This window comes from Pongo abelii, chromosome 4, assembly GCF_028885655.2.
Source record: "Pongo abelii isolate AG06213 chromosome 4, NHGRI_mPonAbe1-v2.0_pri, whole genome shotgun sequence".
Lineage (NCBI taxonomy): Eukaryota > Metazoa > Chordata > Mammalia > Primates > Hominidae > Pongo > Pongo abelii.
Genome location: NC_071989.2, coordinates 82,915,704 through 82,929,871, shown reverse-complemented (window position 1 = coordinate 82,929,871; position 14,168 = coordinate 82,915,704). Strand labels below are relative to the sequence as shown.

Here is a 14,168-nt window from a genome sequence, read left to right as displayed (position 1 = left end):
TCCTGTAAGTCTTTAATATTATTGCTGTGCTGTGCATTTTTGTTTTATTCATTTAAAATTAATATATAACATACATACAATGAAGTGTACAAATCTTAGGTATACTACCTGATTTTTTTAACATTTGTATACACCCCTTAACCATAGTCAGATCAAGATATATAACTTTTCTAGCACCCTAGAAGGTTCCTTCATGCTCCTTCCCATTCCATATCATACCACCACCCCAAGAGGTGATCATATGGTTTTAACCTATGTCATTATAGATTAGTTTTGCCTGTTCTGGAACAACATACAAATTGAATCATACAATATACTTTTGAGTCAGGCCTTCTCTTTCCTTCAACATAGACTGTGAGATTCATTCATGTTGTTATATTTAATAGTAGTTTATTCTTTTTTATTGCTATACAGTATTTTATTGTATAACTTTTTATTGTATGACTTCAATTTGCTTATCTATTTTCCTGTTGGTGGACATTTAGGTTTTTTTCATTTTTTGGCTATCATGAATAAAACTGCTATGAGAGTTCTTGAGGCATATCTTTAGGTGTATTTCTCATACCTTGGAGTAGACTTATTGATTCATAGGGGTATATGCTTAACTTTAGTGGATACTGATGATTTTCCAAAGTGATTAAATTAATATTTCTACCAGCAATGGGTGAGGATTCCAATTACTTTTAATTCTTGACAGCACTTGGTATTATTAGGGATGTGTGGGTGTGTGGGTGTTGTTGATGTTGTTCACTCTTGACTGTACTTGGTATTGTGTGTGTGTGTGTCTGTGTGTGTGTGTGTGTGTGTAGGTGTTGATGTTGTTTGATTTTGGGGACAGTCTTTCTTTTTTTGAGAGACAGGGTCTCACTGTGTTGTCCAGGCTGAAGTGCAATGACTATTCACAGGCACAGCCATTAGTATACTACAGCCTTGAACTCCAGGGCTCAGGTGATCCTCCTGCGTCAGCCTCCTGAATGACCAGGACTACAGGCACATGCCACTGCACCTGGCTTAGTCATTCTGGTGGATCTGTAGTCCCATTTTCTCTTTAGTACACAAAAACCACTTAATGAAATCTTTGGGTCTAATGAACCCATCGATTCATTGATTTCCACTGTCTTTAACGCTGATGTGGTATTTAGAAGTAGTTTGCTTTGTGTGAGTTCAGTTTAGACTTTAGCCATTAAGTACAGTGATACACTGCATAACGACTTTCCATCAGTGATGGACCACATATACAATTGTGGTCTCATAACATGATAATGGAGCTGAATAATTCCTTTTGCCTAGTGACATCTTGATGATCCTGACCCTGTGTAGGCCTAGGCTAATGTGTGTGTTGACTCTTAGTTTATAACAAAAAAGTTTAAAAAGTTTAAAAAATATCAATTTTTTAAAAAATAGAAAAATGTTTGTAGAATACAGTATAAAGAAAATATTTTTGTGCTGCTGTACAATATGTTTGTTTTAAGCTATCTTATTACAAAAGACTCAAAAAGTTTAAAAAATTAAAAAGTTTATAAAGTAAAAGTTACAGTAAGCTAAGTTTATTATTGAAGGAAGAACATTTTTAAATAAATGTAGTATAGCCTAAGTATGCAGTGTTAAAAGTTTGCAGTGGTGTGCAGTAATGTCCTGCGCCTTCACATTCATTCACTACTCACTCACTGACTCACCCTGAGGAACTTCAAATCCTGCAAGCTCCATTCATAAGTGCCCTGTACAAGTATACTGTTTTTTATCCTTTATATCATATTTTTCCTGTGCCTTTTCTATGTTTAGATTCACAAATACTTACCGTCATGTTAAAATTGCCTACAGTATTCAGTGCAATCATATGCTGTAAATGTTTATAGCCTAGATGTGTAGTAGGCTATACCATCTAGGTTTATATAAGTACGATCTATGATGTTTATACAAGAATTAAGTCGTCAGTGACACATTTCTCAGACTGTATCCCCATGGTGAACTAACATGTGACAGTAAATTCATGTGGCTTTCATTAGCCTTCTTTAGATCACAAGCATAATCTGTTGTCTTATGATTTTTGATGATCACACTCTTCAGAGTAGTGTTTTTTTGGGAATAAGGGGAAATAGGAAGAGCTGTTTACATTTCCTATAGCCAGAGTGACCTTGAATCCTGGTTTGACCAGGGCAGTTCTTAATTCAGCAAGATTATTACTAACATTCCCTTTCACTTTCAGAAGTGTCGTGCTTAGATTACCCAATAGGGGGACCAAGCAAATCAGTCTTTTAGAAAATGGAATTTGGACAAGGTAAAAAAAAGAAAAGAAAAAAGCCATGTGTGACTATTTGAAATGAGGAAATAAAAGCATTAGATTATTTACAAACATACTGGACTCCAGTATCAGTTTTGACCCAGTGAACCCCATTGTTGTGGAAATAAGTTTTATATGGGACCAACCTTTGTTATTTTAAGTGTTAACCCTGGGTCTTTTAACCTTTTAGAGCTATAGGCCCTATCATTAAAAGGAGAATGTTAAAATAGATAACTAAATTCTTTTTCAACACTAAAATACAGTCTTAAGCAGCAGTGAGAAAGTATAAGGAGGTTTTCTTTCTTAGACTATCTTTTTAGCATTCATTGATCCCACCTACTGAGTTCTTTTCTGGTATTACTTGCTGTTTTTCTTCATACCAAAATAAATGTATCTCTTAACTGGGGTTGGTGGGAAGGGGAAATATAAGAATGTATAGTAGGTATTTTTCAGGTGCTAATTTACCTGGGAGTTTTTTTCTTTTCTTTTCTTTTTAAGTATACATGCAGTTACTTAACCATTTAAACACATAACCTACTTTTAAGGTGATTTTAGTGGTGATTTAAATCGTAGGTTGTGGCCGGGTGCAGTGGCTTACACCTGTAATCCCAGCACTTTGGGAGGCTGAGGAGGGTGGATTACGAGGTCAGGAGTTCGAGAAAAGCCTGGCAAACATAGTGAAACCCCATCTCTACTAAAAATACCAAAATTAGCTGGTATGATGGCACAAGCCTGTAATCCCAGCTACTTGGGAGGCTGAGGCAGGAGAATTGCTTGAACCCAGGAGGCAGAGGTTGCAGTGAGCTGAAACCACGCCATTGCACTCCAGCCTGGGTGACAGAGCAAGACTCCGTCTCAAAAAATACATACATACATACATACATATACATAGTAGGTTGTGAGTAATTTATAGCCTAGAGAAAAGTGTTTTCTTGGGCAGAATAATACTCTTATTTTTCACAGGAGTGGAATTTTTTTGTGTCAAATTGTAAAATTTCAGTGAAATGTAGAGGAATTCCACCTAAAAGACTTCATTGTAATTAAAATGCCTGCCTCAAATTACAAATTTTTCACTTCTTTTTAATAGGAAACTGAGAAGAAAAGAAGAACAGAGGAAGCATATAAAAATGCAATGACAGAACTTAAGAAAAAATCCCACTTTGGAGGACCAGATTATGAAGTATGAATTTATATTTTGATCTTAGAGAAACACATAGGTCATGTCTATCACAAAAGTGATTTTTTAATAATACTTTTGTAACCTTTAAATATTCTAAATATATAATTTTTTCCTCAGTGTTTATGTTAATTCAGTGTGTATTTCATGATATGTAAATGCCAGGCATGCTCAAATATATATTTCTTATTGCCTACAAAGTTTAGGCTTCAAAAGGCTTAGTATTAGGCCTGTTCACTTCATAGGACAAATTTTTATCTCCCCTGTAAAGATGATCATTTTTAGTGTTATCTACTTTTTTTTTTTTTAAACATAAAAGCAAACTATAAAGGAAAAATCTGAGTACTTTGCAGACAAAAGATTTTAGTCTGTACTATACTGTGAGATCCTTTTTTTTTTTTTTTTTTTTTTTTTTTTATTTGAGACGGAGTCTCGCTGTGTCGCCCAGGCTGGAGTGCAGTGGCGCGATCTCAGCTCACTGCAAGTTCCGCCTCCCGGGTTCATGCCATTCTCCTGCCTCAGCCTCCCGAGTAGCTGGGACTACAGGTGCCCGCCACCACGCCCGGCTAATTTTTTTGTATTTTTAGTAGAGATGGGGTTTCCCCGTGTTAGCCAGGATGGTCTTGATCTCCTGACCTCGTGATCCGCCCGCCTCAGCCTCCCAAAGTGCTGGCATTACAGGCGTGAGCCACCGTGCCTGGCCTACTGTGAGATCTTATCCATAGCTGAACATAAACTGTTCTAATTGTCTTTGTTTGAAAATGTCTGAAACCAGCTTTTGTCTCCTTGTGTTTATTTGTTAAGCAGGTAATAAAATCTCCTTCTCCATGTATATACACACATACATTAAAATCTTATAAACTATCTTTCTATATTGAGAAAAAAATGTGTAAGAAATATATTTGGTAATTGCCATTAAACAATGTTGAGGCTAGTGCACTGGCTCACATCTGTAATCCCAGCACTTTGAGAGGCCAAGGCAGGAGGATTGCTTGAGGCCAGGAATTCAAGACCAACCTGGACAGCATAGCAAGACTTCATCTCTATAAAATAAAATACAAAAATTATCTGGGTATAGTGGCACTTGCCTGTAGTCCCAGCTACTGAGGAGCCCAAGGCTGCAGTGAGCTACAATTGCACCACTCCACTCCAGGCTGGGTGACAGAGTGAGACTTTGTCTCTTAAAAAAAAAAAGTGTTGGCCAGCACAGTGGCTCACACCTGTAATCCCAGCACTTTGGGAGGCCGAGACAGGGGGATCACAAGGTCAAGAGCTCGAGACCAGCCTGGCCAATATGGTGAAACCCCATCTCTACTAAAAAAAATATAAAAATTAGCCGGGCATGGTTGCGAGTGCCTGTTGTCCCAGCTACTCGGGAGGCTGAGGCAGGAGAATCACTTGAACCCGGGAGGCAGAGGTTGCAGTGAGCCGAGATCGTGCCACTGTGCTCTAGCCTGGGCAACAGAGGGAGACTCTGTCTCAAAAAAAAAAAATGTTGATATTTCTGAAATGAGCAGTTTAAAAATGGGGTATCAAGGAGTATCATTGAGGTGGAACAGAAGAATATAATAGTTGTAGTTATATTTATGAAAACAGAAGAATTTTTTCTTGCTACTTTTGCTCTAGAAAGGAAAACTAAACAGCTGCTCTGCTGTTGCTGAATTTTTTTATATTGAAATCAATTTCCAACTGTGAGAGAGCATTCTGATGAGACTTAAATTGTAATATTTTTTAATTATTGTTCTCAATTTATCCCTTCTAAAATGTATTAAAATTACATAATTAGCTATCCTCTGAGGTTTTAATATGAGGTATTATAATGATGATTTTTGTTTTGAAACTAAGCAAATTATTTTACTATTTTAGGATTATTATTTTGGAAGAAATACCAACTTTTTAAAGTACCTTATTTTTTAATATTATAAATAAAATGTATATTCATTATAGGAAGATTATACAAAATACAAATAAGCCAATAAAGCCCATGTTTTAAATTTAACAATATATGGTATAGTTTATCTACCAGCAGTATGTAAGTATAATTTGTGTACATATTTATCTCTGCTTCCAACAACACAGGTTTTTTTTTTTTCCCAGGGGGAGAGGACGGGTGGAGGGAAGAGGGGCCTTGTGCTAGGTACATGCATTTACTGGTTTCAAAGGCAAAAAATTGCTTTATGTATGTAATTCAGCATTTTAAAAATTATGTTTATCAGACATTCATGTTTCTTTTTTTTTTATTTTATTTTACATTGGAAGTACACATGCATGTTTGTTACATGACTATATTGTGTACTGGCAGAGATTGGGCTTCTAGTGTGCCCCTTACCCAAATAGTGAACATTATATCAAATAGCTAATTTTTTAACTCTCACTCCTCCCTGCCAACCTTCCTCCTTTTAGAGTCCCTACATTTCCATCTTTATGTCTGTGTGTACCTATTATTTAGCTCCCATTCATAAATGAGAACATGCAGTATTTGATTTTCTGTTTGTGAGTTAATTTGTTCTGGGACCAAACTGAGGGTCGGGCTGCTATTTCTCGTGGCCCAATAATGAGATGCAGATGAACTGGGGAGGAAGAGAGTTATTTCTGTAACTGGTTACAGGGAGAAGGCCTGAACATCATCACCAGACCAACTCCAAATTACAAAGTTTTCCAGAGCTTATATACCTTCTAAGCTATATGTCTGCCTGTAAGTGTGCATTCATCTAAAGACATAAGTTACTAACTTCTTTTAATCTATAACTAAGGTCTGAGTCCTGCAGACCTTCCTTTGGAGCCTCAGTAAAGTGCTAGAGTGATTACCCTTATCGTGTCTCCTCCTAAATCACATAGGTTTGAGGAGTTCCTTCAGACCCCTAATAAACTTGTTTATGGAGGACTGGGGAGTTTCTTCAGACCCCCAGTAAAACTTGTTTAATCCTAAATGGCTCCTATTAAGAATTCCTTCATTATTTTATCACGCTTTAAGGCCCAGGAAAGGCCTAGGCAAAACTCTTGATGAGTTTTTGTTACATCCCAGCCTTTGTATAAGGGCACTGGCTTTTAATACTTAACTTAAACACTCAGTCAGTACTGAAACGGTTGTTTAGTGAGACCTGGCCTGTGACAAGTTCACTTTGGATAATGGCCTCCAGCTTCATCCATGTTGCTGCAAAGAATATGATTTCATTCTTTTTTATGGCTGCCACGTTTCTTTTTTAAGATTAACTTGGCCATGTCCTTTGGTTGTTTTCTTATTCGTTTTGTTTTGTTTTTTGGGGTTTTTTTTTCCTATTGATTTAGAAGATATATAGAATTTGCCTCTTTTTTATTTTTTTTCCTTCGTAACTTAAAAATGTTTGGTAGATTTTGCCACATAAAAGTTTTAAACCTTTGTGTAATTAACTCCTCAGTCCTTTGATCCACTTTTCTCCACATTTGGTATCATGCTTAGAAGGGCATTTTCTACTTTAAATAATTATATTTTCTCATTTTTTATTTTCCAGTGGTCTCTTCTAAATACATGAATATATCTGGAGTTTTTAAAATAATGATACAGTATAGAAACCTATTTTATTCCACTAGCATTTGTTGAATAAACATCCTTTATTCACCTATTTGAAATGCACTTTACTCTTTCTTAGTGAAGAAACTGGTTAAGGGTACTCTAATTATTTTTTTTCTAAGTTAAATTAAATATACAATTCTTATATAAACTGGGAACTGTTTTTACACTTCCCCTTCTTTTGGAGTTTTGAACCATCTATCTTTTCTTGTATCAATATTATAGTCATATGGGTTTTAGACACTTAATTCAAACTATGACTCTTTTTGATTATAATCAGACATTCATGATGTTCTAATTATAAAAAAGTTCTAAGTGTTTCTGACTTCTGTAGCCTCAGAAATTACTTTATAATCTTAAATTTATTTCTTAAGACTTACCATAATGTGGCTGAGTGTGGTGGCTCACATCTGTAATACCAGCACTTTGGGAGACCGAGGCGGGCAGATCACCTGAGGTCAGGAGTTCAAGAGCAGCCTGGCCAACATGGTGAAGCGCCGTCTCTACTAAAAATACAAAAATTAGCCGGGCGTGGTGGTGTGCGCCTGTAGTCCCAGTTACTCAGGAGTCTGAGGCAGGAGAATTGCTTGAACCGGCAGGCAGAAGCTGCAGTGAGCCAAGACCTTGCTACTGCACCCCAGCCTAGGCAACCAACTGAGACTCCATCTCAAAAAAAAAAAAAAGACTTACCATAATGTAGGGCACTACACTAGGCTTGGAGAATACAAGAAACAAGGCTTATAAGGATCCTGCCTAAGGGCCCTACCTGAATGCATAATGGGAACAAAGACTAATAGACAATTATCATAATGTATGTCATGAAACACTTTTAATGCAGGGAAGGTGTTGAATCAGAGATGTCTTCCCAGAGGAAAGAACCTCTTAGGAGGAAAGAACCTCTTAGCAGAAAACTTAAGAATGAGTAAATTGAGTAAAGAATGTTTTCCAGTAGTCAGAAGCAAAAGAATATTTTTCCTCAGGGGAACTGAAAGTAGTTCTCTTTGGAAGGTAGAGCCTCCACAAATTGAGAGGAAAGAATGGTTAAGAGACTGACTGGAAAGATCGACAAGAATTAGTTCAGATCCTGAGACAATAGGTTTTAATCAAGAAAATGACATTTTCACATTTGCAGTTTAGAAAAGCCATTCTCCCTGCAGTAGGAAGAATGGATTGAAGGTAACAATTGTGACTGGGCACTTGGACACTTTTTGTATAATATAGATGAGAGTTGAAGGTGGCCTAAATTAGAGTCAAAGCAGGAGGAATAGAGAGGCAATGACAAATTAGATACAGTAATCCCTCTGTATCAGTGGTTGGGGGGGATACATTGCAAGACCCCCCCCCCCCCAGTAACTGCAGATAGTACTGAACCCTATATACACTGTTTTTTCCTATATGTATGTATCTGTGATAAAGTTTAATTTTTATTTTGACAATAATAAAATAGAACAATTATAGTACTGTATTATAGTAAAAAGTTATATGAATGTAGTCTCTTTCTCTCTCAAAATATCTTATTGTATATAAACCACAGAAATCAAAACCACAGATGGGGGAGACAATTGTATTTGGAAAGTAGAATTGAAGGGTGTGATGATTGAATGAGGGAAAAGGAAGGAATCCAAGATTAGGCCCAGGTTTCTGCAGATAGGTGTGGAGATAGAAGAGGAGGTTTCAGACACGTTGCAATTGAGGTGAGTCATATGAGGAAGTCTTCTATATTAGATACAAAGATCTAACCCTTAGAAGAGAGATGGTCTGGCTGTGAATTTAGGAGTCATCAAAGGATGACTGAAGCATTGGATATAAGTAAGAATGTTGTGGGTAGAGCCAGTATGGAACCCTGAGGAACACCAACATTTAAAGGATAGGCAGAGAAGGGGAAACCTACAAAGGAGCCCCATGAGAGTGCTTAGAGGGGGAGAGGGGAATTTAGGAATCTAGGGGTAGAGAACTCTTCAAGGAGAGTTGTTAACATAAGAAATACTGTTCTAAGGGGGCAGATAAGTAGCTCCTGCCCTTAGTAAGCATGATGAGATAAAAGGGTTTTTTAAAGTGCCTTTTAATAAAGAAAATTTTATGCCAATTCCTTTAGTTCTTCTCCCAAAGGTTTGCCATTAAAGGAAAAACCATTTCATTTGGCAAAATAGAATTTTTTTTTCTTTTTTTTTTTTTGAGACTGAGTCTTGCTCCACCACCCAGCCTGGAGTGCAGTGGTGCGGTCTTGGCTCACTGCGCCCTCTGCAGCTTCCGCCTCCTGGGTTCAAGCAGTTATTGTGCCTCATCCTCCTGAGTACTAGGTTTATAGACGTGCTCCACCACACCCACTGATTTTTGTATTTTTAATAGAGACAGATTTTCGTCATGTTGGCCCGGCTGGTCCAGAGCTCCTGGCCTCATGTGATCTCACCTCCTTGGTCTCCCAGAGTGCTGGGTTTATAGGCATGAGCCACCACACCTGGCCAGAATTTTTAAATGCTGTAGTTTTCAATTAGACTCCTGAGGCTCTGACATGATTGCTTAAGGACTAGAAATCCACATATACTAAATCACTGTAGATTGAATGAATATTAATATTTTTTAAATGTAGATGTGGTTAAATAGTATTTAAAATCATTAGAAAATATGCTTGAGTTTGGAAATTTTGTGTTTTCTCTGATCAACAGAGAGCAAAGTTGTCCTGCTGTCATTTTACTGTCTTTGAAATGTTTTGACTTTATAAAGAGAATCCTGCAGGAGGAAGGCCTCTAGAGTGTTGTTACTATTTTTTCATGACCCTCTTGTCCCAGATGGTCATTAGATGGTATATTCACTTTATGATACTTCACTGAGATATGCACTGTTCTGTATGTTTGTTGTATCTGAGTAGAAAGTTGTTTTTGGTTTTTTTTTTTATGAAGTAGGTTGTAGGGGACTGAGTCCTCATAACCCTAAAAGAAGAACTCCATTAAGTCAATATTTCTTATATGCCAAATGAAAAGAACGTTACCCCATACGTCCCACCCTTCCAGTGTGGTTCCAGGTTATGGTGGGGATAGGATGATGTTGCTAGATACTTTTTAATGGACTAATGATGACTTGGGGTTATGAGTTTAACTGGGAAGATTTCACCAATTGTTCATGTGTCTTATTTTATATATTTTAACATTTAAGAAATGCTAAACCCAAGCCTACCTTTTAGCCTCTACTTTTATCATAATACAAAGCTGTCGTTCCACTTACTTGGTTCATCACAGCAGGAACATACGTTGATCATTTACATTTTGTTATTGTTCTTTATATGTTTATCTTCTGATGCAGCTGAGGTTCCACTTGCGTGGGAATCACTTGAGGGAATTATTAAACATGTATATTCCAAGGTTCCACTGAAGACCTACTAAGAAATAATTTTTGGGCATGGAGGCCTGGGAATTTTCATTGTAAGAAGTCTCCCGCACAATTCCCCAAGTGATTGATGGCCATTATTCTGCCATATAGCCAGACTATCAAGCATCAACTCAACTTTTATTTCCCCATGAAACAATTACCCGTGCTTAGGAAGATCCCCCTCTGAATAGCCGTACTTATTAGCTATAGTTCTTGTGCAAATTTTTACTTACGTCATTGCAATTTTATGTTTCTGTGGTCTCTGTCATAAGTCTCAACTCTGCTACTAAAGAAGCCCTAGATGAATGAGCATCACTGTTTTCCAGTAAAACTTTATGGACACCACACTTTTAATTTCAAGTAATTCCCACATGTCATATTATTACTTTTATTATGTCCAGCCATTTAAAAATGAAATTCTTAGCTCACAGGCTGTACAAAAGTAGGCAGCAGACTGGATTTGGCCCTTGGGCCACAGTTTTTGCCAATCCCTGCTCTAGACTATTATCCCAACACAATATTGGTCAATATACAGTAAGTAAATATATGAGTGCTGAGTGAATTAATTGTAACACTCATGTGATTTTACACAGAGCATGCATATGATCTAGTGTACTGACTGGTTTGTAAATATGTGTTCAATAAATGTTCATTAGGTCAATTTTCAAACTCAAGTTAATACCAGAGTTATCAGAGTTTTCTGTTTCTTTAAATAAACTGCTTTTTTCCCCACTGTGTGTTGGAATAGGAAGGCCCTAACAGTCTGATTAATGAAGAAGAGTTCTTTGATGCTGTTGAAGCTGCTCTTGACAGACAAGATAAAATAGAAGAACAGGTATATCTATTATTGAAAATTCTAAGCTGAAATTTATTTTAACACTATAGGCATTCCTTGGTGTATATTATTTCATGTAAATAGAATTTGAACATTGTGAACTTAATAACCTAGAAGCTTAACTGTGAATACATTGAGTCACAAATGTAAAATAATCTTTTTTTTTTTTTGAGACAGAGTCTTGCTCTGTTGCCCAGGCTAGAGTGCAGTGGCACGATCTTGGCTTACTGCAACTTCCACCTCCTGGGTTCAAGCGATTCTTTTGCCTCAGCCTCCCGAGTAGCCGGGACTACAGGTGCGCGCCACCATGTCTGACTAAATTTTTTTGTATTTTTAGTAGAGACGGGGTTTTACCATATTGGCCAGGCTGGTCTCGAACTCTAGACCTCATGATCCGCCCGCCTCAGCCTCCCAAAGTGCTGGGATTGATTACAGGCATGAGCCATGGTGCTGGCCGTAAAATAATCTTTATAAGTCAGTTCCTTTGTATGTGAATTTCCAAGCAATCGAAAGAAAACCAATAATTGTTAAAAGGAACCATGCATAATTAACTTGAACTTAAATAGAAATGCTCTTTTTGCTTATTTCCCTCTAAGTGTCTAGCTTAAACCATTCTTTTAATATAAAGCATATATTTAGTCTAAGTAAAAAGCTTCTTTGAATTTTTCTTCACCAAGTATGATATGAAAAGGAAGATGACCAAAAACTTAAGGTTTTTCATCTATAGTAGTATTGTTTTTATTAACCCCTTTATTGCCTTCACTACTTCACCTTCAGTTTCTTTCTCACTTTTACTTTGTTCAGTGTTTTGTCATCATTATTGAATGTATAGCAGTTACACCCAGCTGCTGTGGAAATTGAAGAAAAGTTATTTCTTAAACCCATTAACTAGCTTCAAGATTAATTTGATACTTTGTCTTCTTTAATTTAGCAACAGTACGGTTACCATATGTTACAACTAGATGGTACTTAAGGACGAATTTTGTTATTCTTCCCCTTGTTTAAGCTATGCTAGTTATGGTGGAAGTTTAACCTTTTTGGGGGGCAAGTATTAATAAACTGTGGCTACAGAGTATCTTGCCAAATAATCATGTATGTGTCAGTTTTATACTACAAATGAATTTGCATAGAAAAGTTGGCTTGTTCATTTCCTGTCATTGCTAAGACAGTCATGGCTATTATGCACTTATTGGTCTACCTAAGGGTAAATCACCTGCAGTAGTAACTGCTTCTCATGTGTATCTTTCATTATTTTTTAAAAAATTACTGAAAAAAAGTTCATGTCACATTAATTTGTAAAGCTTATTGCTCATTTTTTTAATACCCAAAGGATGCTATGTACCACTCAAGAAGAGTGGGAACTTTTAGTTCCTAAATCGGCTCTACTTTTGGAAACCTAAAGTACTACTTGAAGTAGCATTATTTATTTGTTTCCCTTAGTTTTTTGTCTAGGATGTGCTGTTTTGGGAAAAAGTAGTGAATGAGTCAAGATACCTCAGTCTTACTCTTAGTTTTACCTCTAACTAACTTTGTAGCTATGAACTTATCACTGAATTCTCTGGGCCTTGGTTTTCTAATCTGTGAAACAAAGTAGACAAGATAATTCAAAACATCTCTTCTCTCTAAAATGCTACTCTACTGAATATCAGTATGGTGATTGAGTTGGGTTTGAGAGAATTGATGAACCTTTCTGTAAGCTTTAGAAAAAGAAATATTCATGGGGCCATCCAATCAACTTCATTCTATTCTTGACACTGTAGTAGATGCTCTGCAAAATAGTCATTGAACAGAGCATTGTTTTTCTTGCCTGATAGCCAGGCATGTTGATATGACAAAGATACAGTGTGGTAATACTCTATAGAGTAGTGAGAGCTTCAGTAATCCATAAAATCAGTTCCATAGATTTAGATCATTTCCCTCTTCATATTCAGTATATATTGCACAGATCTCTCAACAACACAGCCATTAAATGGATATTCTCCAAGTGACACTTATATCATACGTTTAGTTTACGTTATTTGCAAACATAGGGAAAGAAAGATACATGCGATAAACTGTTGCATGAGAAATGAGATCTTAGCAGTTGGTTGAAATAAATGAGAACAACCGAGGCAAACTAAAGAGGAAGAAGGAGGTCAAGTGGCAGCTTAACAGGAGTAAGATGATGAGATGAAGGGCAGAATACCTTCATGGAGAGGAGGCAAGGAGATATACATGATATGTTCTTAGGAACATAACTGAAGCAAACAATGATATTATTTCTAATTATATATAAACCTGTGGGTCAGCCTTCCAGGGGCTTGATAAGGTAGAATCATTGGAATTATTTGGCCAGGGTTTGGATAGGAGAGAATTGGCAGCAGCGTTAAGATTGACCCATGATAAATAATGCTATGCAGGTAGCAGGGAGTCTGACTAGGAGCAAAATCAAAGAACTTATCCCTCGCCTAACATAGTATCTGTGGAGTCAGAAAGAAGAGGTTAAATTGTGATATCTGAGGCAAGTATCAGGATTTGCCGTGTCTGCGGAATAGTTTCATAATTCTAATGGTTATAAGCACTAAGGCGTTCACTAAGTGAATGTTGGTAGTTCCAGGTTATATTATCCATTCTTCAGTTGCAAAATACACTTTAAAACCTTCCCATCTTAACATTATATGTTTTTTTAGTCACAGAGTGAAAAGGTGAGATTACATTGGCCTACGTCCTTGCCATCTGGAGATGCCTTTTCTTCTGTGGGGACACATAGATTTGTCCAAAAGGTAAGCTAATGTCAGAGTTTACTAAAAGTACACCTTGTATTGTTCTTCATTGTTGGTGGAAATATCTTTTATTTGAGACGGAGTCTCACTCTGTCGCCAGACTGGAGTGCAGTGGCGTGATCTCGGCTCACTACAGCCTCCACCTCCCAGGTTCAAGAGATTCTCGTGCCTCAGCCTCCCTAGTAGCTGGGATTACA

The 14,168-nt window shown here is 36.9% G+C and overlaps 1 protein-coding gene across 8 annotated transcripts in view; it reads left to right on the top strand.

Moving 5' to 3' along the window:
- Positions 1–14,168, top strand: part of CERT1 (ceramide transporter 1) — a 144,930-nt gene that overhangs the window by 99,138 nt on the left and 31,624 nt on the right. For all 8 annotated transcript variants that reach the window (XR_008525027.2, XR_008525028.2, XM_024246734.3 and 5 more), the window contains 3 exon segments: positions 3,369–3,461; positions 11,123–11,209; positions 13,879–13,971. Coding sequence is in view for 6 of the 8 variants with exons in the window: in XM_024246734.3 (XP_024102502.1) it covers positions 3,369–3,461; positions 11,123–11,209; positions 13,879–13,971 (273 nt within the window). In the remaining 2 variants the exon portion in view is untranslated.